Source organism: Argiope bruennichi, chromosome 3 (genome assembly GCF_947563725.1).
Source record: "Argiope bruennichi chromosome 3, qqArgBrue1.1, whole genome shotgun sequence".
In the NCBI taxonomy this organism is placed as follows: domain Eukaryota; kingdom Metazoa; phylum Arthropoda; class Arachnida; order Araneae; family Araneidae; genus Argiope; species Argiope bruennichi.
Genome location: NC_079153.1, coordinates 61,975,000 through 62,002,995, shown reverse-complemented (window position 1 = coordinate 62,002,995; position 27,996 = coordinate 61,975,000). Strand labels below are relative to the sequence as shown.

At 29.1% G+C, this 27,996-nt stretch overlaps 1 protein-coding gene across 1 annotated transcript in view; it reads left to right on the top strand.

The window, feature by feature from the left end:
- The first annotated feature begins 2,098 nt into the window (after positions 1-2,098).
- Positions 2,099-27,996, top strand: part of LOC129962856 (cGMP-dependent protein kinase 1-like) — a 214,579-nt gene continuing 188,681 nt past the window's right edge. Inside the window, exon 1 of the mRNA XM_056076856.1 lies at positions 2,099-2,473. Coding sequence (XP_055932831.1) covers positions 2,099-2,473 — 375 coding nt within the window. The remainder of the gene's footprint in view (positions 2,474-27,996) is intronic.

Below are 27,996 nucleotides of genomic sequence, written 5' to 3'. Positions count from 1 at the left end.
GTTTTGAGTAAATATTCAAAATTGTACGCTGAAAATTTTTCAAAAAATTAGTTTTAAAAATTTCGATGCGATTATATTACAGGAAAAGTGCACCCAGGAGAAGTGAGGGGAGGGGTTGTTTAATAATCTTATGCCTATTAAACTGGTGTGAGGATTATAAGTGCCGGGAATGTAAAGTGGCACCGTCAAACGGCTTTTGCGTTTGTTTTATTTTAGAATTTAGGGTTCCTTTTTAGCAATTATTACATACTAGCCGCCTTTGGCGACCAGCCGGTTCGCCAATCTTAATGCTCGGTAAAATTTTAATAATTAAATATTTTATGTAATTCCTACTTTAATAGCTTCTTCATCAAATATTTTAAAGCTTCAAATTTTGATAGTCATGTAATTCACTCATAATAATATAAAGTCCTTCAGCCATAACATAATATGTATCTCTCTAATTTTCTGTTAGTTCCGGTAGAATTTATGCTTAAAATTAAAATGGAAATGACTAAACTGCAATTAATATAATAATATTTTTTACTGAAACAAAGCATTTTTTTTTTTAATAATATGATTACTGATAATAGAGTCACTCAGTGTTTAAACTTTATGGGCACTGAAGAATATCTTTCTTAAGTTATGTAATATATCAAGAATTTGTCAACAAAATTTTCTCAGATTCATCATGAACAGATCGATTCATTAACAATGTTTAATTTTAAATGCATCAAACTTTAAGAAAATAAACAGAATCGTTTGAAATAATCTGCCGAAAAATTTTAACCCTAGCCTCATTACTGTTGGGAGAAAAAAAAATTGAAGCCTTACTCATTTGGCGGTGGGGAAAATGAAATATTTTTTTGGCGGGAAAGTTAGTTTTTAATTAATAATTAAAATTCTAATTAAAATTTCAAAAAAAGGGACCCCAGGTGCACATTCTCGACCTGTAAGGTATACATGTACCAAATTTGATAGCTGTATGTCAAATGACCTGGCCTGAAGAGCGCCAACACACACACACATTGAGCTTTATTATAAGTATAGATATAGATTTACACTGATCAGCTCTTGTTATACACTTTTATGAATTCGTTGGGAATTTCGCGCTTGTAAATGCAAACTCGAATTCCATTTATATAAATGGAATTCTAAAGATATATTCTAAATATATAAACAAAAATGAATAATATCTTTAATATATGATATAATATAATATTATCTTATAAATATAATATAGCTTTATATATATAATAAAAAAAATACTATCTTAATAAAAATATATTCTAAAAATATATTTAGAAATCCATTTATATAAATCGAATTTTAAAAATTAATTTTTATTCTATAATTTAAATTAATTTTTAACAAAAAACTGATCATTCTTTCTACGGAATTACACAAGTCATCATTGATTTCGCATTAAATGCAATATTCCAACGTTTTTTGGTAAATATAATCCATATTTTATTAGTTTCATCAAAATCTATATCTATTGCATTGTCATATTTATTAAGATAAAAAAGTATTCAAAATGCATTTCATTTGTATCTTTTAAAGAGTCTTTGGTACTCTAAATTTCCCAACATTAGCTAATGATTTGTAGAATAAATATTACTTTGTCAGAATGAAAAAGTTTTAATGAATACTATTTTTTTAAAGAAAAAAATCAAGGCTTTTTAAACGGTAGGTCAAAATTCCAAACGGGATCCATAAAAATTTCAAATGGGCTCTTCACGTAATTTCAATATTCATATCAAAAACAAGAATCAACAATTCATTTTTATCTAACTAATTTAATTAAAAGCTGCTAAGCAGTTGTTTCAAATCAAATTCCTTTTTTATAACATTTATTTTCAAATTTTTATATAAGTGATAAACTTTTTCAAGCGAAAACGAAATTGAGAGAAAAAGTTTTAGAAGAGCTACATTAAAATCACCCTATAAAAGTCTTTTAACATTTTTAATTTTATCATCTACCGATAGATGGCTCTGATGCTAACAGAATTTCGTTGCCAAGCAACAGATCTTTCCAAGAGAGGAAATGCCTGAATCCACAAGTTACTAACTCCACGAAATCTACACTGCTCCTTAAGGGGGTCCGAAGTATGAGAGAATGGCTGAGGGGAAGACCGACGAAAAACCGGACTGCAGTTTGCCAGACAACGAACCGCGTGCCGTGTCCCCCCTGTCCAGTCCGAAATCCAAACAACATTCACCTTTACGTCGCGGACTGACCCGCATGTCCAAGTGGGTTCACGCGGCCCGCAGATCCCTTAGTTCGAGTGAGGAGAATCACATGGGCCACGGGATATCCAGCCCGACTGTGCGGCCGTCCGAATTGCCGAAGGTTTCCGATTGTAGTATCGGCAATGAATCGGCCGGACCGAGTGTTGCCGAACTTCAAAATGAAATTGAAGATTTGAAAAAGTTGGTGGAAGAAAAAGATAAAATCATCTCTGATTTGAGACATGAGATACAGCTATTGAAGGTAAGTTTACAGATAAAAAAAAATTATATGTTTTGCAATTAATTTGTAAATTTATTCAAAATTTCCATAAACATAAATTTTAAATAATACAAATTCTTGGAGTTGAAATATAGGAATATATAGATTTTTATTATAATGAAAAGTTTTAGAAACATTTTTTTTTTTTCAATTCCGATTTCCTTTTTGAGTGAAAATCATGATTGACAGTTCCATACAGAAATAAATTTTTCCAATAAATGATTTTAGAAATAAATTTATAAATTTTTAGAAAGGAATTTTTTTTAAGGTAAAAGTTTATCACAACATTGAAATTGGAATAAATAAATAAAAAATTGAAGCAGTCATTAATAATAAAATGAATTTAAGAATCACTATTAGGCCAAATTGGTTTAATTCTTTTCGATAGCAATAAACTTTTTTTGTGTTATTGAAGAATATAGAAGGCGAAGTCTATATATAGTCTAATTAGGAGAGGGTTATGTTGTTGAAGAGCTTCGAAATCCGAATTTTGATTTCTTCAACTGCATTTAAAACATCTAAAGTTTTGAATCCTTACTGTAGTAAATAAGATATAAAATTTAAGAAAGATTAAGGAAAACATCAGGTGGATAATTTGCATATAATAAAAGTGAAAATTAAATTTTAGGCCCAAGAATGTGTTATTAAGAGTTTATTTCAAAAATATTATTAAAATATTTATTTTCGTTATAATATTATTGATTTAGGATCATTTATAAAATATAATAATATTTGTAGACCAACTTAGAAAATGAATTATGATATAAAATATTTGTTAATTTTAAATTAGTAAAAATAATTGGGAACTGCTTTTTTTTTTAACTCCAAGAGATGTCAGCAAATTTGGGTATTTTTTGAAATTTAAAATAAGAATTTTTGAAACTATCTTAGAACGATCTCGATTTAAAAAAAATTATTATCTCTCATATCCAATATTTAATTTTATAATAATTATTTAATTTTAAGATAGAAACGAAATACGCATGTTTGTGATACAATAAATACGAATGGGCTTGTACTACAAAAATGAATAAATAAAAGAAAAGGAATATTTTTGTTATAAAAATAATATTTTCATAATTTAATATTAAAATTCTAATAACTATTTATTTATTCACATATGTTTAAAAGTGTTAACTGTCAATTTCGGCAATGAAATAACTTTTTAAAATAAATTCTATCTTAAATGCATTAATTTTGTCAAAATTTATTTCAATACTAACAATTTAGATGCCATTTAAACATTGATTAATGTCTGCTATGCTTTTTAAATTTTTATTTGAATATTTCTTTTTTTAATGAGAAAATTTCCCACAGACTGATTGTTTTATCTTTTTATCTATTTCATACCGAGATTATCTTAAGAGGAAGTATTCATTTATAGAATTTCCATATCATTTGCGAAGTTCATTAAAGAAACCGATATAGTTTTCGAAGAAGTACGGAATAAACTGACATTTCTATTATATCGTGACATTTACTGTTAAATTATATCCTTTTTTTCAGGAGTGACATGCTTTTTTAATTCTTTGAAATTTAAATTATAACTAAAAATATATTCATTTGTAGAAAACCTAACTGTTGGGAACTATTCGTTTTGAAATGTAACTATTTTTGCAAATTATAACAGAAAATGTTTAAGTGCTACAAAGTAATAAAATCAATTATTTTATTAAATAATAATAAATTTTTTAAAATATATTTTATTTTATTATTGTAGGCAAGTATTTCAGTTCTGATTAATAAAAAATTTCTTGAAACTAGTACTTAAAATGACTAAACTGCAATCCACAAAATAAGGCTTAATTTCAAATTACATAATTGCATTCTTTGTAAATTCAATTCAGATCTTAATTCTTTCAAATGTAAAACAATTTCGAACTTTCATGTTATATTAAGGAAGAGGGATTTGGATTTATTTTTAATATCTGACGAATGCATGTCAGATCAAACTTCTGGTCAGAAATTGGCCATAGCGACAAATTTGGCGTTTTTGTCGAAAAAATGAAAGCGTTGGAAAATGCGAGAATTTTGGTTCTATTTCTATTATAAGCCGAAATCTAAAGATTCTTCTCGAAAATTCCATGTCTTATCGGAGAACCTATCGAAGCCGATAGGTTGAAGCGAAGAGATTAGTCAATTTTCTCTTTGAAGTGCTGATCGTATCGGAAGGTGCGGACACCCACAATTGTACATTATTATGTTACGATTGCTTGTTATTAACGATACGTTATTTGTGTGTGTATTGCTGATTTCTGCAAGTGCTTTTCTTTCTACATATTTCAAACACATTTTTGTTACTTTTACGTCGCCTTTTCTCCTAGTATAAATAATCGTTTTCAATTATCTGGTTCCTTTCGCCTACCGGAAGATTTTTCGTAACAATATCTTTGGATAAAATGAAACATCAAAGTTTATTAGTAAATACAATGCTAACTTACAAATGACGATATAAGTATTTTAACTTATCGCTTAAAATTATTCAACTGGTGGTTTAAATTGCAAACTTAGCTACTAAATTTTTTTTTAATAAATATTTCGCCAAATTTTTTTCATTCATTAAAGTTGTTCTTTACTTCTGAATCTCTTGTATTTATCTACAAGACTTTATTATAATTATTTACTTTTAAGCGGAATAATTTTTTTTCTGAAATCAGAAATCCTAGTTAAATTTTAATCAGAAATCCACGAATAGTTTATGAAAATAACAATTTGGCATGAAATAATTTTAAACAAAACAAAAAAAAAAAAAAAAAAAAAAAAAAAAAATCTAAAGGGGGAAAAAAAAAACTTCTACACCATATGACATAAGATTTCAATTGTTGGAAAATACATTCTATATTTTTTTTGTAGTTTTCAGTTTAAATTTTCTAAGCAATTTCTCTCTTCTTTTTTTTTTTCATAGTTTCCAGTTTCATCAAAAGGAATCAATATTTCTGAAACAATTGATTGCTTTGGATTTTGGAAACCACTTCTGTTCTTCGTCTTAATAGAAATGGTTGGAAACTATAACTTTTCTTTGAAACATTTTCTTTGTTGATATTTTCGCGACAAAAAAATATTATCTAAAATAATGAAAAAATGCTTCATATCATTTTATGGCATTTTCTATGTAATGAATAATTTTATTTAGTAAAAGAAATTCGCAAATATTTTCTTAGTAAATTGGGTAGGTTCGATAAGGATTTTTAAAGAATATTCAAATTGAAAGTTGTTATTGAAAAGCATCAAAAATTTAGTTATTCAACAGAGTCTGTGAACTTATCACTTGTTACTTAACTTACTTACGTATAAGAAGTGTAGAAAGAAATAGTACCAATCAACTGAACCAGGTTGTTTAAAACAAACAAACAAACAAAACTGCCGATTAACTATATAACTTTTTCAGAATAATTTATTAAAATTGGAAACTGAATAAAAAAAATGAAAGAAAAATTACACCGAAATATAAGTGATATTATCGAAAAGGTAACAATTGGAATTTTAAAATAATTTATAATATTTATCGTGAAATAATTTGTTACAATATTACTGCGGAAAAACAGCATAATTTCGGTCAATTTATAATAAGTGGAATTAACTTTAGCCTTTTGAAAAGTTGACATTTTTTTTCTTTTGTTTTAAAAAAATAAATATGGATTCAACTGAATTGCTTAAGAGGAGATATAGAATATGCGTACATATATAGTCACAATAGGTTTATTTATATTTATATAGAGGACGAAAAATGAAATATTTTGAAAAAAAAACAATAAATTTGGAGCCTTTATTCTTAATTTACCGTTAGCACAGTATAAATCTTAATTAAGCCAAATATTGTTACTTGTTATCGCCAAATACTGGCAACAAAGTATCCTGAACGGTAATGAAAAGAAGTAGCAGTAAAATAAAGAAGCCAGATTTTGGTGCATTAGAACTGATTCTTAGCAAGCAAACATAGAGCCAGTCATCAACTAAATATTGCTGCTAGTGCAGCCAAGCACTATGTTGTTTGCTAAATATTGGCCACAGTTTTGTATAAATAGTAGCCAAATACTGTCGTTAATCTTAGTGTCTTGTTAATAAAAACATATCTATTTTTGTAGAGTTACGTGGCATCACCAAGCAAATGTAACATTATTTTCGAAAATTACTTTTTTTTACTATCGTATCAACCCTAACATTTAATGTAAATCAGTGAATGAGTAATATTTGAATTTTCCTCGATCTTATCTCATTAGGATGCTTAGTTGACATTCAAAGACATAGCTGCAGGAAGTTTTTTTATACTAAAAACAATCTAAAACATGAAAAAAACTATCAAAATTACGAAAGCGAATTTTCCGAAGATCATAATAGTTAATGTGAACTTTGCATACGAGAAAAAAACATTTATATCATTAAATAGTCTTTTAAACTCATATTTAAATATTTTAGAATGTTAATTGAAGTAAAAGTACGTCAGCTTAACTGGTAAGAGTCAAAGAGTATCTGAAGTCATAAAATGTAACCAGGCATGATTTTATATTATTTTTTGATTTCTCCTATTTTTTTATTTTTGATATGTCTTCATAGTCAGATTCTTTTTCTTTCGAAACAAACGTGCATGATCTAGCAAAAAAAAAAAAAAAAATCCTGTATTTGAAATTTATTAAGTTATTAATAATTAATGAAGACTGCGATAATAAAATAAGCAAGAAGTTAATGAGATTTTTATATCCCGCTACCCGCCAGCCTATTTCTGAAATATAATGTTTGACATAAAATGAATGAAATTTTTTTTATCCAATTTGACGAGGAGGTAGCATTTCAAGAAGATTAAAAGAAGTGCAATTTTTAACTTTCGTCATAATTCGAAAACCAACAATCGATATTTTGTGGGATAAAACTCTAAATTAAGAACAAAAAATATCAAACGTCATACAGCAGCCTGAACACTCATATAGCATGATAGTTTGTATAGCCATAGTAGCCTTATTTATACATTAGAGTACAATAAGATGAAACCCTAATGGAGGTTAATAAAAATCCCAGTAAAAATATTCCACTGCTTTCTTCAAAAGCAGGTTTCCGATTAGGCAAATTAGACAAAACAACTAGGGCTTCTAAGTTCTAATAAGTAGATTAAGAACTTTCTAATATAATTGACAAAGGAATAAATAAGCCAGCTGTAATGGTCTTCCCAAAACTTTCTCGCATACTCTCTAATAAAAGTGTTATATCATAGAACGCCTTGCACAGCGTACAATAGTTACGAAATATTAATCTTTGCCGTGAATCTAGCCTTTTTACTGAATCTATCGTGCCATCCTTGGCGAGTGTTTTGGCGATTAATCCCTGGTAAGTGGTTAATAGTATACGGAAATCGAATTTGTGTTTTAGGCACGAATTTCTTAACTGATTGAAACAGAAATTCAACACCATCTACACTTGCGTCGAATTGTGTTAATGATTTATTATGTTTACATACATGCAAAAAACGGTCAACCCTTTCTCAGACTTGTTTCAAAATTTAAGAATGAACTAAATTTTATCTATCTAGCTATTTACGTTATGCGGTTTTCGAGTTCACTTGTACTTGAGTAACCAGACAAACTCTATTTGAATGGATTTCTTTCAAAATTTGATATATTATTTGTTAAATGACTTCCTTTTTATCAATTTCATCTATAACTTGGCACAGATATACAATTTTAGTTACGAAGCAGAGTACAAAATCTTATTTATCTAAATAATTCCGTTGTAGAGTCATCGTGTTTTAATGGCAACGAATATGTATATCTATAAATGATTCCCTCCTTTTTTTATTTTAATTTCTATCATCCAGAAAAAGTCTTTCTGTGAATGGATTTTGTTAAAAATTTGTTAGATATTTGGTATTAAGTCTATACACCAAATTACATTTTTCTAGCATCCATGAGCTATTGCGTTCACAGTCAAACAAACATAATACAATACCATCCGGAGTGGTTTTTCTGAAATGTTTTTCCACATTTTTCCAAATCTTAGTGCTATCCCTAACTCCCGCAGAAAAATTGTGGGCATTGGGGGAGATCATGAATACTAGAATCCTCAGATTTATATTTTCAGAGTTGTGCACATGAACATTTTGTATTTCTTAGTTCAGTGACGAAATCCATGTATGCAATTTTGAATCTTTTTTTTAACGGATTAAAATCAAAATTTGACAAAGAGTTACAATTTTAGTAATAAAATCGTTTACCACATTTCATTTATCTAAACCTTCGTGTTTTTGAGTTATCACATTCACATGCATGCGGATGCACACATAAACAGATATTTAACCTTTCGACAGATGTAGTTAAAAATTTATGCCTGGCTATATACTAGATACTAAAATCATGTATAAAATTTTATTCTTCCTGTTCGTTCCAATTGTATTTGGACAGACCGACATATAACTTTCTGTATAAGAATTTCGACCAGAAATTGAAAAAAAAAATGTACAAATTCACAATGTAAAAAGCACATACCAAATTTCATGTATTTAGTTCAAAGTGCTTTTGAATGTTTTGGTGACGTCATTTCATTTTGTGTTTTTAAGATTTAGGGATGTCTGAAACGCAATGATTCGTCAAAAGCTTGAGATCGAATTTTTTAATGATATTCAGAACATTACTTCTTAAAAGAGAAATTAAAAAGTTTACAAGCAGCATCATTCTTAGACATATCGTTTTGAAGCAAATTTATTTTCCCATAAACTGGCAACTATAGAAGCTGGTTGTTTCAGTGCAATTGTTTTCCAAATTCGTTGAACTTCAAGCGAATTATAATAATTGGAACTTCGGATCTCGGTGAAAATTTGCCTCTTGTTGAAATGAGAAGCTTAATTCGCTTCTTTAGGGTTTAAAATGTTTCTGGAAAGTGAGATTCACCACTTTCTTAAATTATTGAAAGATATGCACCAAATCATGCTCTTCTTTCGAATCGGGCAGAGAGAACAAAAAATTCCAATGTGCAAATTCTGTTCGCACATTGGGCTCTCGCATTCATCAAAGATCGAAAGCGAAATTTGGCGTAAAGCGTTAAACGGACAATTTAATGCAATATCCCTTTATAGATTTAATCTAGCTTTTAGCGTTTACTCCCTTTTTCCCACTATTGATAACATATATATATATAAAAAAGCGGTGGAAGTGGTCTTTTTTAAACTTTCTCACAAATTCTCTAATAAACTTTTTATACCAGAGAACGATTTGCATGACATTGGTTACAATAGTTATGAAATATTAAACTTTGGCGTGAATTTAACATTTTTACTGAATCGATCGTGTTATTCTTGGCGAGTTTCTTATGATTAATCCCTGGTGTGCAGTTAATGATATCTGATAATCGAATTTTTGCTTATGACAAGTTTTTCTCAATCGAATGAAACAAAGATTTGACACAAAACTGCATGTTTAAGTCAAAAAATCTCAATGACTTAATTTGATGTATTTAAGTCATTGAGATTTAAATTATCAGGCTTGCATGTTTCTGAAACATGTAACAACGGATTGACAGACAGTCAACCCTTTCTTGGTTTGTCTCAAACCTTGGCAGGTGTCTATACTATATATTTTAAATCTGTGTACCGAATCTTATATCTCTTGCTCTCTTCGTTTTGTTGTTATCGTGTTAACTTGTTTCGAACAGTCGGACTGACGGACTTCCTCTGACCAGATTTTACACAAAATTTGATAGAAATCTTCAAATTTGGTGTAAAGACCGTATACCAAATTTCAACCCTGTAGCTCAAAGCGGTTTTGAGCTATCTTTGTCACAGACAGACAGATGGACATTTTCTAAAAATGTGCTTTTTGATCTGAAGGAGGTCTAAAACGTGGAGAGTCGTCAAAATTTCGAGTTTGAACTTATTGAAGATAACTATATTTTCTCTATACTACGCATACGAGAAAGAAAAAAAGCTTTCTTAAAACAATAAGGCCAAGGCAACTGACATGAACTGGCTAAATGAGTAAGAGAAATGACTCCTACGAATTCGAGATGAACAAGTTAATCCTGCTGTCTGATAAATGATACATCAATTTATGAGGGGAAAATAATGTATTATCCCTCTGGTATTCAATAAAACATCGTATACCAGCCGTTACTTTTTAGTTTTTTTTATTAGTATAGTATCCATTTTGCTATCAATCTATGCATGTATTGTGTTACTTCCCGGTGATGTTGAAACACGAAGCGTTTTGTTGATAATATGATTAAGGGGCTGGATATGTGACATTTGGATAGTCGTACTGGGGAATCTATTCAGTACATTGTAACCAAATTTGTGGCACATGCTGTCAAGAGAATGCACTTTTGATTTTTTAAATTAAAAGAAAACTGAAATAGTTCATATCGCGATCTCTAGAGGATGAAGTGGTGATTTACTTTAAACAATTTGAATTGTGGCAACTATTTTCATTAATTAAAATTTAATATATAAAAAGAGTATTAATAAATAACAAAGAATAAAGACCAATAATTTTATTGAAATGAATGCGCAGACTAAATATAAAGACATAATGCGCAGTGGCTAAATTATTATCAGCTGTGAAATCATATTAGGACAAATATGGTTCGGAATGCCCCGATTGGCTTGCTTGAAAATTAAAATCTCATGTTCAAAAGTTTGAAGGAATTATGCAAATACTTTTGATGTGAAAAGGGGGAAAAATGTTATTAAATTCTCTCTTTTGAGATATCTGAAAAAAAGAAAAAAAGTAGGAGAAGGATAGAATTTAATGACACGTTATGTTTGATACCTTGCTTTGACAAATGTAACTGCCTGCTTACTTCAACCTTTACCGACTACTCCTACTTGCTCGAAGGCACACGAAAAAATATGAATGACCAGACCGCCGCGACAGTAACACTGACGGGACCTGTGGCTGAGATCTAAGGGCCATCACGGTACAACTCTTCTGGTGGGAAATATGTTCCATCATCGATAGGAGGTAGCCGAACCTCACCATTTCTGTACCCACCATAGTGGTGAGAACCAACCATCATACCGGATGCCACTCATTCACATTTCTGAGGTGATCCCGGTGGGATCATGCAGCTGCTTAGAAAGCTCAACAACCGAGGGTATAAGACTGAGAGATAGAGGTGGCCAAGAAGTTGAACAGAATACCCTTATCACTTCTTCCTTGGCAAATGTTTGCTGCAATAGCTTTTTGCACAGCATAAGTGATGTGAGGTCCTAGGAATTATTTTTTCCTATAGAGAGATCCAAACATCTCTTGTTTAACTTTGTTTATCTTGTACTGTAAACTTGAGTTTTCATTTACCACAGTAATGAAGTGAAATTCTCAATCTATTAATTATTTTTTAAATAAATAACTTCGAAACTTAAATAGCCATAAAGATAAAATAAAGATCTTATCTTTCCATTCACAAAATGTAAACTAGATACGTCATTCTAATTATAGATTTAGGAACTAAAATACTAATTTTAATTTTAAGAAAAAAAAAATTAGCATTTTCGTTTCGATGGCTATGCAAATTCGCGAGAAAAGCGATCGCCAATCCGACTGAAAGCGCTGGAATTCAGAATGCAAAATTAGATCCGATATGGAATGGGAAGTCTAATATGCTTGGGCGTAATCAACAAAAGCCATCGCGCACCCCTGCACATCCATACGAACTGTGGAATGAACTTTTGCATCACAAAAATATATGCAAAAATGTTGAGCGAAAATAAATAAAATGAAATGAAATAGTTATTAAATACCGAAAAATTGCAAGCAATCGAAAATATATACTAAATTGTGTGAATTTAAAAATAAACTGAAGATAGTTTTGATATTGATGAATACAATGTGAAATACATAAAAACAAAATTCAAAATCACATGCTTTGAAAAAATTTATTATCATGGAGAAGAAATAATATGCTTGTTTTACTTTAATGCTTAGGTATTTCCCTTTGTTATTTCCTTACTCGAAATCTTTCTTCATCCTTAAAAGATACTTATCCATTTCCCTTATTTATATATAAAAAAAACTTACATGTTGCAGAGCTGAAATTGCAGCAGAGGTCTTTTGAAGCAACTTGAATTGGAAGTAACTGGAGCAGTCAGTTTTAGCATTTTCACTGAATAATAAAGACGAGGGTATTTTGTTAAAAGAAACCTTGAAGGGCATGTAGCAGAAAAGCCACTTATTTTTATGCACGAATTTCTTTCATGTTTTATCTGTTAGCTCTTATATTGCTAGTATCTAAATCGACAGATATATGTTTCCATTCAGAAAAAAAATGCTTTAAATGACAAGGAATTACATCTTATGTAGATTTCATCAATGAATATAATTTTTAAAAAGATATACAAAAGACAGCTTTTTATATACTCTCACAGTGTTATCAATCGTATTTAATAAAATGTTCTGGATATTGCAACATTTCAAACATGACTCTGTGAGGGCAAACGCCTAATGGGTTCTTTGTTTCCATGAAACCAAATAAGCCATTTCTGTTCAAAGCGAGTTGAGATACTAATATGAAAGTTGGTTGATCAGTTCGTGATGTTGAATCTTTGAAGGCTAAGATAACATACTGCTACGAAAATCGTCCAGTTAATGTATTAGGAATTTATTACAACGTAGTTAATAGCAAAAGATCGTTTTTCTCCACTAAAAACACATAGCAAGGCAATGAAAACCCAGTCGAAATGTAGATAAAAAACAGCACAATTTGAAATTGACATTATAGTAACAGACAGCACACCTTTATTTAGAAACAACCCAACATTGCTTAAAGCACCAGGTAGAAATTCGATGAAAATTCAACGATCATTAAATAAATTGCTTTTCCCTTGCATTTCCGACAAGGGATGGAATTTTCCAGAAGAATCTTCTCATCTCGTTTCTCAATAGGTAAAGAGCAAACATTCCTACATTTCCCAGAAGCTTCATTCATGTTACAAATTTATTGTCTATCTATTTTTCCACTGTTAAAATATATATTTTCAAAGGAAAATAAATAAGGGAATTTATAAAATAAATTTTTTGACGAGGAAAATATCATTGCTAAATGATTTTATTGATTAGGTAGCACACAACGCAGAACAATGACGTAAACGATTTCTTCAAAATTTTCCTCACACTATGTTTTTACGCAGCATGTGCTTTGATGACAATTGAAAAAATTTAAATTATTTTCACTTCTTCTATGATAGGAATTTACGAGTTCTCATTGTAATGCTTATTTCTCTTAACACACCTATTGGTACATATAGTTTTCAATTTATATTCGAAATGCGACCTGAAAAGTGAGCCTAAATATTCTTGTTGAAGTTTCTTTAATTGTTTAATAATAATAATTATTATTATTATTGAATAACTATTCAAGTTAGTTAAGAAATAACTCATCGAGGAAAACGTTAACTTTAAATGATACATATTCAAAGAGTTACATCATAGAATAATAATTCAATTGATTTTTTTAAAAATTTCCTTCTCTTGTTTTTACAAAACATGTCCTCTGTTGTTAATTCAAAAAGTTTTTTATTATTAAAAAAACTATTTATTGAATCTAAAACCATCTATTGAAAACTATTTTAACTTCTCCTTTAAAAATGATTTACGAACTCGTTATAATACTAATTTCCACTACAGACTATCAGAATTCTTATAGTTTTCATTTTACATTCGAAATACAATCTGAAAGTGTGAGTTAAGCGATACTAATAAAAGTATTTTCAATTGTTAACTAATAATTATTATTGAATACCTGTTCGAAATAATTAGGAAATACTCATTTAGAAAGGAAAATATAATCTCTAAATGATTCACAAATTCAGATAGTCACAGCATAGTTAAACAATGGTCCAATCGATTTTTCTTTCACTCTATTTCAACAAAACATGTGCTTTGATGTCAATTGAAAAGTTTAACTTCTACTTTGAAGGAGATTTACGAATTCCCATTACAATTCTAATTTTTCCAAACAGACTGTTCGGTGCTTTTCGCTTTTAATTTACATTCGAAATGCAACCTGAAAAAAAGTGGATTTGGAAATTCTTGAGAAATTCTTCGATCGTCGATAAAAGTGGCAATCTTTTCAATTAGAAGAAAGAATTGAGATCTTTATTGTATTACGGAAAACTTTTCTCTTTAAAAATTCTCTTCCAAATTGTTCTCTCTAAAGAATTCGTTTTAAACTGTACTAATTTTTTATTAAAAAATGGGTGGTTAGTTGGTGTTTACTTTTGATGATATCAGTTTACAATCAATTAATCAAGAGTATTGGAATTCTAAAGTTTGTGCTTGTTTTATATTTTTATTGCTGTTGGGCGGTGGAAAGGATTTATCTGATACTTTTTCTTCAGAGCAATTAAAATCGATTTAAGAGTTGACTAAAAATTCTCCGACAGAGTTTTTTTTAGTCAGTATAAGTTTGAAAAGTTTTACTTGAAGTTTAACTTTGATTTTAAACTTTTTCAGATTGAATTTCATCAAGGAATGTAAGTATTAATGAGAAATCATTGTAAAAAATCACGAATAGACTTTATAATTTGAAAAGTTTGGGTAAGAACTGAAGTTACACAAATTATTGCAATTATAAAAATAGTCTATATCAAGAAATTGGTGAATTTCTATATTTTAAAAATTTCTGAATTCGGAAAAAAAAATAATTTTTAAAAAGATGCATTTGTTTACTTGTGAATTAAATAGTTCATAAATGTTTTAAATAGAAAAACGAATGTTGGAAAATGAGCAAGAAAATAAAATTTGATGGACTTTATACTAAATTTATTGATGTGCATTACATTTTAGAAGAAATATGTCTCTATTTGTCTGCATGCTAATACTATAACTCAAAAGTAATATTAGCTAGATTAATGTAATTTGGTTTATGACCAAAATAGTAGATCTGCAGTAATTTTGCATTGAATCTATCAAAAGATTGGCAATCGTTTGGTCTGTCTATGCCTGTATATGAGAACGTGATTAATTCAAAAACACAAAAATACGCATATGAATTTCAGTGATATGTAAAATATTTAAATTATATTCATTTATAAACTAATTTATTCATTATCTACTTGAATTAGATTTAAAAAAGGCAATTTGACTTCCGGGTTTGGTTATTTTATACTTATCATGGTCTAATTTCTGTAATTGCTTAATGTTAAGCAGCAGTAGCATGGGAAGATCATGTTCTTAAGAGGAATCAATTTATAAGACCAGATTCTTTGGTAAAAGTGATGAGAATTCTTACGGAAAAGCAATGGATATGATTTCACACATCAAAGATTTTAAACATTGGAATAAATTTGAACAGCGGCCTTTTAGTGGATGGAAAACGAACAGAGAAATTTATTGAAATTCGAATTAGTCAGGAACTTTGCCAACCTAATTGTTAAGAAATTGTTTAGTAAGGAACTGGTCAATGATGAGTCATGATGGGCATGACTATATTTTTCTCCCGTTCTGTACAATTTTATGTTTATATTTCACTTTCTCCAGTTTTTTCTCATTTCCTGTCTTCACTTCAAAAAAAATTTCTATTTGATTCTATTACTCAACATTCGGAAAGATCTCAGTATAAATGAACAGGCTGATGGTATTTCTCCGTTTCATGGACATATAACTATTCAAAATTTGAAGTCGTTGAGCTTTTATGTTAATGAGTTTCAAGGATCCTTTTGTATGGATATAATTTTATTAGCAGGCCGAATAGTTCATAACTATAATAAGTACTGCCAGATTCCTCGGAATCCAATGTGGGCGAATAACTGACAATAGTTCTGTTACCGAGTTGAAGGTTGAATCTAGGCCTACTTGAGATATCTAAATTGTTATTAAGGAATTTGTTAAGATCGTCTTCAGTCTTAGAATCGTTGTTCAAAAGTTCAACCCTGTTATCAGCCTTAACTTTAAATTCCATTTTTTATATTTTTAGTGGTTTTTAATAGTTCATAAACAAATTTAAAAAAAATAGCCATAGATTTTGTTTTTAATATCAGTATTGTAATTTCAACAACTTTTCCTCACATATTAAACGAATGAAACTAATATTTTTAAGTATATTAATGAGAATAAAAGCATCCAAATGATTAAAAACACATGAAAAAGCCTTAAAGCATGATTACAATAATTGCAACCCCGAGGGAAAAAACTTGAGTGACTTATGACCACTAGTAAACAAAAGCGGTTATTTATACCAATATCATTCCCAACTCAATAGCAGTTCTGATTAGTAGATAGTTTTGGTGTTGCTTCTATAGGTCAAATACTGTACTATTAATTAAATAATCACTCCAAACAGAGGAATTAAAAAGAAAAACAAAACCTTTGCCTAACTCAGATTATACAATTTTTTGACTTGCATCACTTTCATTTTAACCCGCTCATATGATTATGCATTTTAATTCAAACAATTTGTATCAATTTATAGAAAAAAATGCATTGATTACAAAATGCGAGCATCTATAGAAAACAAAATAGTTGACAACAATAGAATTATGATTTTTATAAATGTTTTTTTGGAATCTGTATTTCCATTTCCTTGTATAGTTAGTCTCAAAGAAAGGAAGAGATGTTTAAAAATATTCTGAATCCCATCAAGACAATGAATGACCTCTGACCTTTGCAAAAAACTTGAAAATTATCGAAAATGCAAGAAGTTTAGTTATATATTTATTAGAAAGAGATCTGTAGATTCTTCTGGAAAATTCCATCCCTGTCTGAAAAACTTATGTTTACGTAAAGGGATGAAGTGACTCAGTCAGGTTCAGTCTGGAGTGTTTTGCACTCTGAGCTAAAGTTATTGAAGGCTGTTGCTGTTGTTTAACTAACGACTTGCAGCACATGTTCATGCTATTGATTTCTACAAAAGCTGTGTTTTGTGTACAATTGAGATACGTTTTTTGAATCTCTGTTTTGTATTTTCTTGTGGAATAAGGTATTGTTATCTGTTATAGAACTTGTCAGAAAGATTTCTGTTCAAATATTTAAAATTCTTTATAAAACGTTCAAAATGGAACTCATAATTCAGTTTGATCAGAATTTTATATAATTTTAAATATTATTTTAGTTTCATTATAAAACACATGAAATAGAGAATTGAATTAAAGATTTTTCAATTTTAAACATGACATACTTCATGGCATAAAATATTTTTCACTCATAATGAGAAATCTCCTATACTTGCATTTTCCATTTCGAATTTTCCAAGCAAGAATTTCTTGAATCGACAGAAAAATCCCATTACAGCCGACGAACGATTCCTTATTAATATTTAAGAATGGAACGGCGCCAAAATCCGAATGAAAGCATGACCCGAAGCCCTAATGATTTCACGCCTTTTGTTTATCTAAGCTTTCAAAACTAAAGTGCGAAACCCAGCATAATACCCAAATATCGAAGAAGGAAATTCAGTTTGAAGTTATCACGTGAGATATTTGAACGAAGCCAATTCTGCAATCTTTCTGTCAGCTCTTTTTTTTCTTCACTTCTAAGATCTTCTTTCTCAGCTCATAATGCTGGTAATAAAAGTCAATTGAAGTACAGGATACGAAGAAAAGAATATAATCGAATTTTACTCTTTAAGATCGCAGTTTTATGGCTTTTAACTGGCATTTATATTAAATAGCTTACAATAAAAGCTCGAGAATGAAAATAGTTTGAGCCATATTAATTATTGAATGTTGTTTTAATTTGGAATGGTTTTGAATATATATTTAAAATTTAAATATTAGAAGACCGAAGCCATATTAATATGGTTCTTATTCACAAACTAATTCAACAGATATATGTAAAGTTCAAATCAGTTATTTTATCTTTAATAGGTATTTTTTGGGTAAAAATAAACTCTATATACATAGATTATTTTTAATTTAAATTTACGTTTCAGTGTTTTATTATAATTTTTTAATTATTAACTTCAATTCCATACATATATATTGGAAAGAAATAATTTGGCTGTTGATAGAACTATTTAATTTACTTATTTATCTCATTATGTATTATTTATCTCATAATGTATATAAGTAACAAACTAGTGGGAGTTGTCTCCTCATAATTTTCTCGCATTCTCTCTAATAATCTTGTCATGTCAGAGAACGCCTTACATAGCATTGACGTACAATAGTTACGGAATATTTTTTGGCACGAATTTAGCCTTTTTACTGAATATATTGTATCATCCTTGGCAAGTTATTTAGCAATTGAACCGTGGCATGCATTTATAGTATCCAAAAATCGAATTTGTGTTTTAGACATGCTTTTCTCAACCGATCGAAACAAAAATTTGATACAAAATTTTACTTACAACCACAAAATCTCGTACCAAATTTGATATATTTAATGCACTGAATTTCTGAATAATCGTGTTTCTAAAAGTACAGACTGACAGACAGTCAACCCATTGTTGGATTTGGCTTACAATTTCATAGATATTTACACTTTAGGTGTTAAATCTGTGTACTGTATTTTATTAATCTAGCTCTGTTCGTTCTGTAATTATCGTGTTAACTTATATTCGAACAGCCGGACAGACGAATTTTCTCTGAATAGATCTTACTCAAAATTTGAGAGAAATTTGCAAATTTTGAGTAAAGACAGTATCCCAAATTCCAACCATCTAGCTCAAAGCGTTTTTGATTTTTCTTTGTCACAGACCTTTTCCAAGAATGTGTTTTTTGAACTCTGGGAGATCTAAAACGTGGAGATCTCGAGTTCGAATTTTTTTGAGGATACAATACTTCCTCTATACTATGAATGTATAAGAGAAAGAATTCATGATTAATAATAAACTAATGGGATTAATCTCCTCAATATTTTATCATATAATCTCTAATTATGACTTTTTCCTTCTTTCCCTCACATAAAATTTTGGATCTTTGTCAATGCTGTGAATGTCACTAAGTGCTCAGATTTTTATTTTAAGCCCTCCACATGAGAACTGGGTGCTTCATAGTATAATAAAGAAAATCGGTACTTGTTGTATATAATTGCATGCATTGGTGAACAATAGTTACAAAATATCCATTTCTGGCGTAAATCTATGGACGATTAAACAACGGCACGGTCTTAAGATTAGAGAACCGATTATGTATTTCGGATACATTTTTTTCCGACCGATTGAATTCAAAATTTAGCACTAAATTATTAATGCAATTACAAAATAACATACCAAATTTCATTTATTTAAATCAATGCACTTTTAAGCTATTGCTTTTACAAGTATGCGAAAGTGCAGACAGACGATCAATTCTTTCGTAAATTTCATTCCAATTTTGATACGGATTTACATATTAAATTCTAAGCTTGTGTGTCAAATTTCATAAACCTACCTTTTTTCATTTAGAAGTTATCATACACACTAGTGTTCGAAGACCCGAAGGTACAGACATCCCCAGAATAGACTTTGTTCAAATTTTGATAATAATCTACTAATATGGTCTTAGGCCCAATCAGTTTTGCTAAAGCGTTTCCTAAGTTACGGTGTTTACAAATTGACGTAATTTCAAAGATTTGTGTGTTTGAAACTTGGAGATTCGTCAAAATCTTCCGTTCTAATCTATTTACGATTTTAATACTTTTATTTTACACACTTTGTATAAGAAAAAAAAAAAGAAAAGAAAAACATTGCCAGTTCTATTCTACAGTGATTGGAAACTAATATATTTTTTACATTGTAAAGTTCTTTCTCAACGTGATCCAAACTTTGGTGTTCAGAAACTTTTATAGAAGTTTCTAGAAGCTTAGAAAAAGTTTTTCAGAATCTTCTTCTCTAGCGAAAACTATTTAAGAACTTACGTGCATGTATTACTAAACGCATCAGTCAGAAAGCAATCACAGCAGAAGCTCACTATTCGAAAAATTTAGAAAGTTACAGATTTTTTTTTTGTGAAAACCTGGAGTTTTCTTTGTATTTGTTTAGAAAAAAAAAATGTTTCCTGAAACTGAGTCAATCATGAAACAGAAGTGACATGGTTCAGTACATGTGCTGTGAAAAGATATTCCAATAAATTCTGAGTTATTATATACAACGTCCAACATGCTGCATAATGGATGCCATCGCTTTATCCTACATATATTCCAGAAAACACGGAACATAGGTGTAAAAATATAATCAAGAGCAACATTTATAGACGCTACCGATATGAGAAGATAACAAAACATTGGTATTATTAAATGGAAAGCATTAGTACCACCAAGAAAAAATAATTGGAGAGCTAGCTCTCGTTCATCATTGTAAAGAGAAATCCATGCTCGTATGAGTGCCTCGCTTTTTATGATTTCCTAACTGGTTGTAAAGTGACATATTTTTCCAGAAAAATCTCTAGATATAAAACTGGAATAAAAATATGATTTAAAAATTTACTCAAATTCATTTTGTAGTTTTTCTTTTTTTTGTGTTATGCATTTTAATTTTATGTAAAATTTGAGTTTTAATGGAGCTACTTTTAAATAGTAATAGTCTGGTTAGAATTTCACCATACATTCGGGATTTTGGGTTTAATCAGCGATTGAGAAAACGTCTCGGATTTGTGTAAATTCTTAATAAAATGTAATACATCATAACAATTCTTAATTTATAAGTATTCAGTTTATAAAAAAAATCAATGGTATAGATCTTCCAGAACGTTTTCGCATTCTAACTAATAAATGCATTTGTGCATAATTAACCGCCTACCATTGGTGAACCATAGTTACGAATGAATCTATTAAGGTGCGATCTTTTGTGGTTGTTTTTGACGATTTATTGTTGGGATGCGATTATTACACAAGCAAAAAAGTTATATTGCGTTATTTGGTCAGGGTTTGTAGATGGACAGAAACCAAAACTTGGTCCAGAATTACAAATGCAATCATAAAATCGCACACTAAATTTCATATACAGTACACTTCCGATTATTCACGGAATTGGGTGGGCGGCCGCCGGGGATAACAAAAATCGCGGATAATCCGAAAAAAGCTAAAAACGGGTATAGCAAAAGAGAAAACAGTCATTCCAACTTTGAAAAATCGTTTTATGTACAATGAAACGTAAAATAAACAGCAGGAAATGTTTAACTAACGCTTAATATTTTAGTATATCACTCAAAACTAACCTAAAATGCATTTTGTTAATGAAAACAGAAAAGTGCTTTGTACTTACGAGAGGTGTCAAGGATACACAGAAAAATTAATACATATGTAATACATATTACTCATCAGAGAGGAAGGTTCCGAGAAGGCCGAGAGGAAGGTTCCGAGAAGACCTGGGATATTTTTGCCATAAATAAGCATGATGTTAGCAAATTTAACGTTTCGCTCAGTTTTGTGAACATTTTTCTTTGCTTTACACTTGTACAAAAAAAAAAAAAAAAAAAAAAAAAACCTTTGTGCGGCAGGCGCGGATAATCGGGAGTCTACTGTAATTAAGTCGCTGCAATTTTGAGTTATCGCTTTTACACGTTTATGAAGATACAGATCGACCTTTAACAACGTTGATTTCAACTTTCAAAGGTGTCTACATATCAGAAGTTCAATATGCGAGTCAAATGTTATCCATAAAGCTCTCTCCGTTTTGTTGTTATTGTGTGAACTTAAATTCGGGAACCGGATAGAGAGATTTCCTCTGAAAAGATTTCATTCAGAGTTTGACAGAAATCTGCAAATTTTGTGTAAAGGCCATGTGACAAACGTCATACTTCTAACTCGAAGCGGGTTTGATTCATATTTGTCAAAGACAGACAGTATTCCAAACAAATTGATTTTCAGACTTCGGAAGATATGGAAAAAAAAAAAACTCGTCATAATCTCAAATTCGAATTTTTTTTAAGATTATACTTCTCTCTCTATTTCTTATAGGAGAAAGCAAAACATAAACTAATAAATAATGTTAGTCTTTAGAAAAGTGCATTCTTGATGAATTCTTAAGCTCAATTTTTGAGGCTTTGGCAGATCATGCCCATACCGTTTTATTCAAAGAAAGGAAGTGCAATCCTACTTTAAAGAAAAGAAGTGTTTTTAATCATATTTATGGATTGATCTTTCTCAGAAAATCAGAAAATATTAAAGATTAAATAGAAAAAAAAATATTTTCATTTAAATTTTCATTGATTGGGAGTAAAAAGTATGTGGAGGGGTGGTGGTGGAATTAAATTATAAATCTCTTAATTAAATTCCATCTTCCCCACTCACTTATTATTTTAAGTATAATTTATTTCCAAGGATGTTTAATTTTAAATCTGAATAATATTTCAAAGTGGCCTACTATCACAGAATCTCCAATATATTGAAGCGTTGAAAAAAGGAAGTCGACTCTCCATGGCCGAATGGTCATAGCACTGATCTCATAATCAAGAGATTGTAATTTCGAATTCCGCTAGAGACAATGCGGATTCACAGTTTGTATAAATATTTAATTCCTTGATTTCATGTTCCAGAAGATTCTGGACATTTCTTTGGTTTACCAGACAAGTGTTCTGGACTTTTCTTACTGTCTCCAGAAAAGTATTCTGGAACTTTCCCTGCTAGTATAAAAGCAGAAGATTTGTCAGTGACTGTGTTCTGAGTTCAGAGTTGAGTTAATAAATTGGTTTAGCTCTACTTCTTGTGGGTGTCATTGCGTTCCACACTAAAGTATCTACGTGACAATATTATCATGAAAAATTTCTAAGAGTATATCATTTAATATTTATTAAATTGTATTTTACCAACTTAGAAAACTAACTTATGAAAAATACAACTTCCTAACCTCTAAAGACTGATAAAGTGCAGATTTTAGGGCAGATTGGCAATGCAATACTCAGAAAAAGTAGAATAATTCCACAGAATTTTATTAATCGAATCATAAATAGGATTATATTTTATTATTCTAATAGAATTTAATATATTCTATTAATATACAATAATATATATTAATAGAATTCAACTTTGTACAAGGACTTATGGGTGAAAATTGCTTTTTCTTTTTGATTATAATACTCTTAAACAAAAAAATACTTGTAAAAAATATTTTATGTTCACATTTTTTTATATGTATACATGCTATGTTTTTAAAAATAAAATAAACCTTTTAGGCTTAAGGAACAAGCTCTTTCTGCAAAAATTCTTACCAAAAAGAATTCCATTTGCGCTTCTGGCATTTAAATTAATATGAAAAATACACAAATGAAACAAAATATATTAATGAAAGAGACAAAGCCTACAAAAATTAAAAATGTTTTTACAGCAATTTGCATGAAAAAAATCCTTGAGGAAGCTTACTGAGAGAAATAAACGAAACTCATTTTTACGAAAAAATATTAGAAATAGGAGAAAATGTAATGCAAAGCGACTTGCACAAAAAATATGTATTAAAGATATGCGAAATTTTCTTTGAATTTTTAAATAAGGTTCTGAAATTTTAAGTATTTACACATAGTTTAACCTTTGGAAAGTTTTTGGAAAAGATTTAATATAATTTAATATTAAAACAAGAAAAATAATTGAATTTTCAAAGAATTGTGTAAAGAAATGTAGAATTATTTCAAATAGAAAATTTAACAGATTTTTTTAAAAAGAAAGAAGCTTAGTGCAAGATTTCTACACTTTTTTTGTCATCACATTTTTTGATGTCTTACATTCCGAAAAAAAAAAATACAATGTGTTACAAAAATGAGTGCTACACAGATAAAAAACGAATGGCATTTTAAAGTCAACGGAAAAACAGAGTGTTTTCAAAAAAGAGAAGACAGGTTATTTTATGTAGTTGATTCAGTGCAAAACTTTACTTAATATTAAAACTACAGGAAGATAAAAAAATAAAGCAAAACGTAATCATCAGTACAGCGGAAAATCGAAAATTATTTTATGAGATAAAAATAAAGATGTGAATACACTCCTTTTTAATGCGAAAGTGTGAAGCACCAATAAAAATAAGTTAAACAAATTCAAAAATTTTAATTAAATTCATGATTTATTTTAATTTTGAATGAATTCTCCGGTTTACTTCTCATGATATTGAGAATGGCCAAATTCTTCTATAATATATTGTTTTTGTAAAATTTATGCGATAGAAATAAAAGTAACTACATTCTTTCACCATTATTTTATTTATATAATTTAAGTTTTAAAACTTGTTTGATCATTAGTTTATAACTCTGTTTTGGTTTCTGCTAGCAGGGTTTAGTATTCCCTTTCTCCGACAGTCAGTGTTAAAAGCCTACAGTACACTATAAAGCAAATTAAAAAAAAAGTGTAAAATGAATGTAAGAAAATGGAATTAGTAATGATGACAGTGATGCTAATTTCAATTCATAATTCTTACTTTCTCGTTTTCCCATAAATGAATTGACGATATTAATTTTGTAGAGACTGAAACAAATACTAAGTAAATGATTTCAAATGTTGTGATTCTTATTCGGCTCTCTATATATTTAAAATAATTGACAAAACCAAAGAATCAATCGCTTAGCTCTAATCATTGGTTCGTTTTTTCCCATTTCTTATTTCATTTGAAACTTCATGGTCCTGAGATATAAAAAAGAAGTTAAAAGAATGTAAAATGATGTAATTATATCACTAACTTTATAGTAACAAAAAACTTCAATTATTTATACTAGAACAATTGCTAAAGTTAATAAATCGCAATTTCAGGCAAAGTATATCCAAGTGACATTCAATTTCACGCTATGTATTCGGAAGCGCTTGATGAATAACAGCTATGGCATAATGTTTTATATACTGTAAGGTATATGAAACACACAATTTTCCCATAAATACCACATGAAAAATACTTACACAACTTCATTTTGCAACTCACGTGATATAACTACGATTGTTTGTCAGCGGATTCTAAAACCCTTTGAGCTTTTGCGCATACATCAGGATGGGTTTAATTCGGCAAAATAGAGGTGAGAAAGAGGGAAGGAGATGTTTACATTTAACGATAAAGTAAATGCTCTCATCTTTCCGCGTGTTTCCCCTTAGTGAGATAGAATCGTCGAAAAGTGGTCAGATCAGGGTACCGAAACGAAACAGTAAATGAAATTCACAAATTAAATCAGCATCAAGCCCAATATAGCGCCATCTATCGGATTCTGAAAAATAATAGCGTTGTGAAATAAAATATTATAAGTTATGTAAGTAATATTAAAAAAAAACAATTTACTTCTTTTTTTTACATAATTCTGTAATTGCCTTGTATTATCAATAGTCTCTTGTTCTTGATCGTCCCCCCCCTCCCAGTTTCGAGAGTAATCTCAAAAACTGTATTGTACTATAAATTCTCCAAGAAAAAAATCCTAAAGAAAATCCTCCAGTCAAAATCATTTTTCCGATTTTGCCAATTTATAATTAGGGGCCTTAAACTTTCAATTGGTAATTGAAAGTTTAAGGTCCCTAAGATATGTCATCAGTATATCCAAGATATGCCAATCAGCTTTTTCATCTGTTTTTGAATGAAATCACAAAACAAGACCTTGGCACAGCCATCGACTCAAAACTTGAACTGATTTCTCTAATTTTATCCATCACTTTGCTCAAATGGTTCAATTATCAGAAAGCTCTATGTTCAATCTGCAAGCGTAGTTTAAAATAGTACTTTCATTTGGTTTGATAAATAAGCAGTTCATAAAAGTGTTGACATTAATAGATTAAGCTATTAATTTAGTGAACTGGTCATGGAAGACGATTATTACTTAATTTAAATTCAAATTACCAGATTTCAGCGATTTTTTCGGAAGGCCTTGATTTATATTTGATCAAAGAGTATTTTTGGTGATTCATAATAAATACAATTTATTCCTGTTTTTTTTGCGAATTTTTTCGAAAGCGGACAACTTAATATGAAAAAGTTTTTACAGATTTTTATTCGCAATTGAAATTTTATGCATATAATTATCACTATCTTTTTAAGGTAAAAACGTGAATCTCGGAACGATTTTTTTGGAATTTTAATTAAAAATTAAGTGATGCTAATTTTTTCATGCGCTAATGTCTGAAAATATCATAACATTAAAAAAAATATTTTCAAATAATCTTAAAACTCAAAAATTATCTTTTTAGTGATTATATTCTTTATCTGAATAGATATTTTAATTTTTAATTAATTAAAAAAAATTTAAGCGTGTTTCACAATACATATTCTTATTCAAACCGCTTTCAGCTTCGGTACTAATATTCTATTGTTGACAAGCAAGATAGGGAAGTTTGGCTAATCTTTCTATGTTGAGTATGCTTCAGAATAAAATACTGTTTTAATAAAATTTTTGAGATTTTGTTGGATTACAGTTGTGGCTTAGTTCTAGAATCAAGAAATAGTGAACATTTTTAAAGTTCCCCCATGTTTAAACATTGCTATTCTTTGATATTATATAATTGGTTATAAAAAGAGATTGACAGAAAATTAAGGAAATGTATAATACAGTAAACTGAACGGTGTGAATTTTTATGAGTTATATGTCTAACAAAGTTTGAAGTTTAAAAATATCTTGTTGAGGAACCCATGATGACCAAGTCTCAGAAACCATTTCATGGAAAATTTTAGCAACAACTAGTCTTTTCGTTCGTATCATTAATCATCAGAAGTGGCTAATAACTTATCAAATATTAAATTTCTCTACTGAAAAAGTTAAAAAAAATATTAGTCATTATTTTTTTGGCTCTAAAATACTTATTTTTTATTCGCAATCTACTTTTTTTAGCGATATTTTGTATTTAATAAACGTAGTTAAACAAGACTTTATCTTGCAAATATTTTTTGATGTTAAAATAGTTATTTTTATTCGTTCTTTTATGTCAAAATACTTATTTTTATTTTGAATTGAACATTTTTAGCTACATTTTGAATTTAATAAAGGCAGTTAAACAAGAAATTACTTTTCAACTATTTTTTGTGTTAAAATATTTATTTTTATTCGTTTGTTTAGGGGTTAAAATATTTATTTTTTATTCGCAATTAAAACTTTTAGCAACATTTTGAATTTAATAGCAGTTAAATACGACTATACTTTGCAAATATTTGTTGGTGTTAAAATATTTTTTATTCGCAATTGCAATTTTTTAGTAATATTTTGGATTTAATAAACGCAATTAAATAAGACTTCACTATTCAAACATTTTTTGATGTTAAAATACCTATTTTCAATAATTTTTTGTATCAAAATTCTTATTTTTTATTCGCAATCGAAGTTTTTAACAATATTTTGGATTTAATAAACGTAGTTAAATAAGACATTACCTTGCAAATATTTTTTGGCGTTAAAATACTTATTTTTATTCGTTTTTTTTGGTTCTAAAATACTTATTTCTTATTCGCAATTAAAGTGTTTTTAGCATACATTGAATAAACCAGTTAGTGAAGACTTTGCTTTGCAAATGTTTTCAAATCCACAATTTAAACGCCACTTACGTACATAAAGAATTAAAAGTTGTCCTCCCACTCCTCGCTTTACAATATTGAGGATTAAACGCACTTCGCCACGCGCTATCCAACAACTCAACACGAAGTGCAGCGGAATGGGCCGAAAGTTAGGGGATTAGCCTTGCGTAGAAAATGTAAGCCGTTTTCTTAATGGTTAATGAAAGCAAGCGAAATTC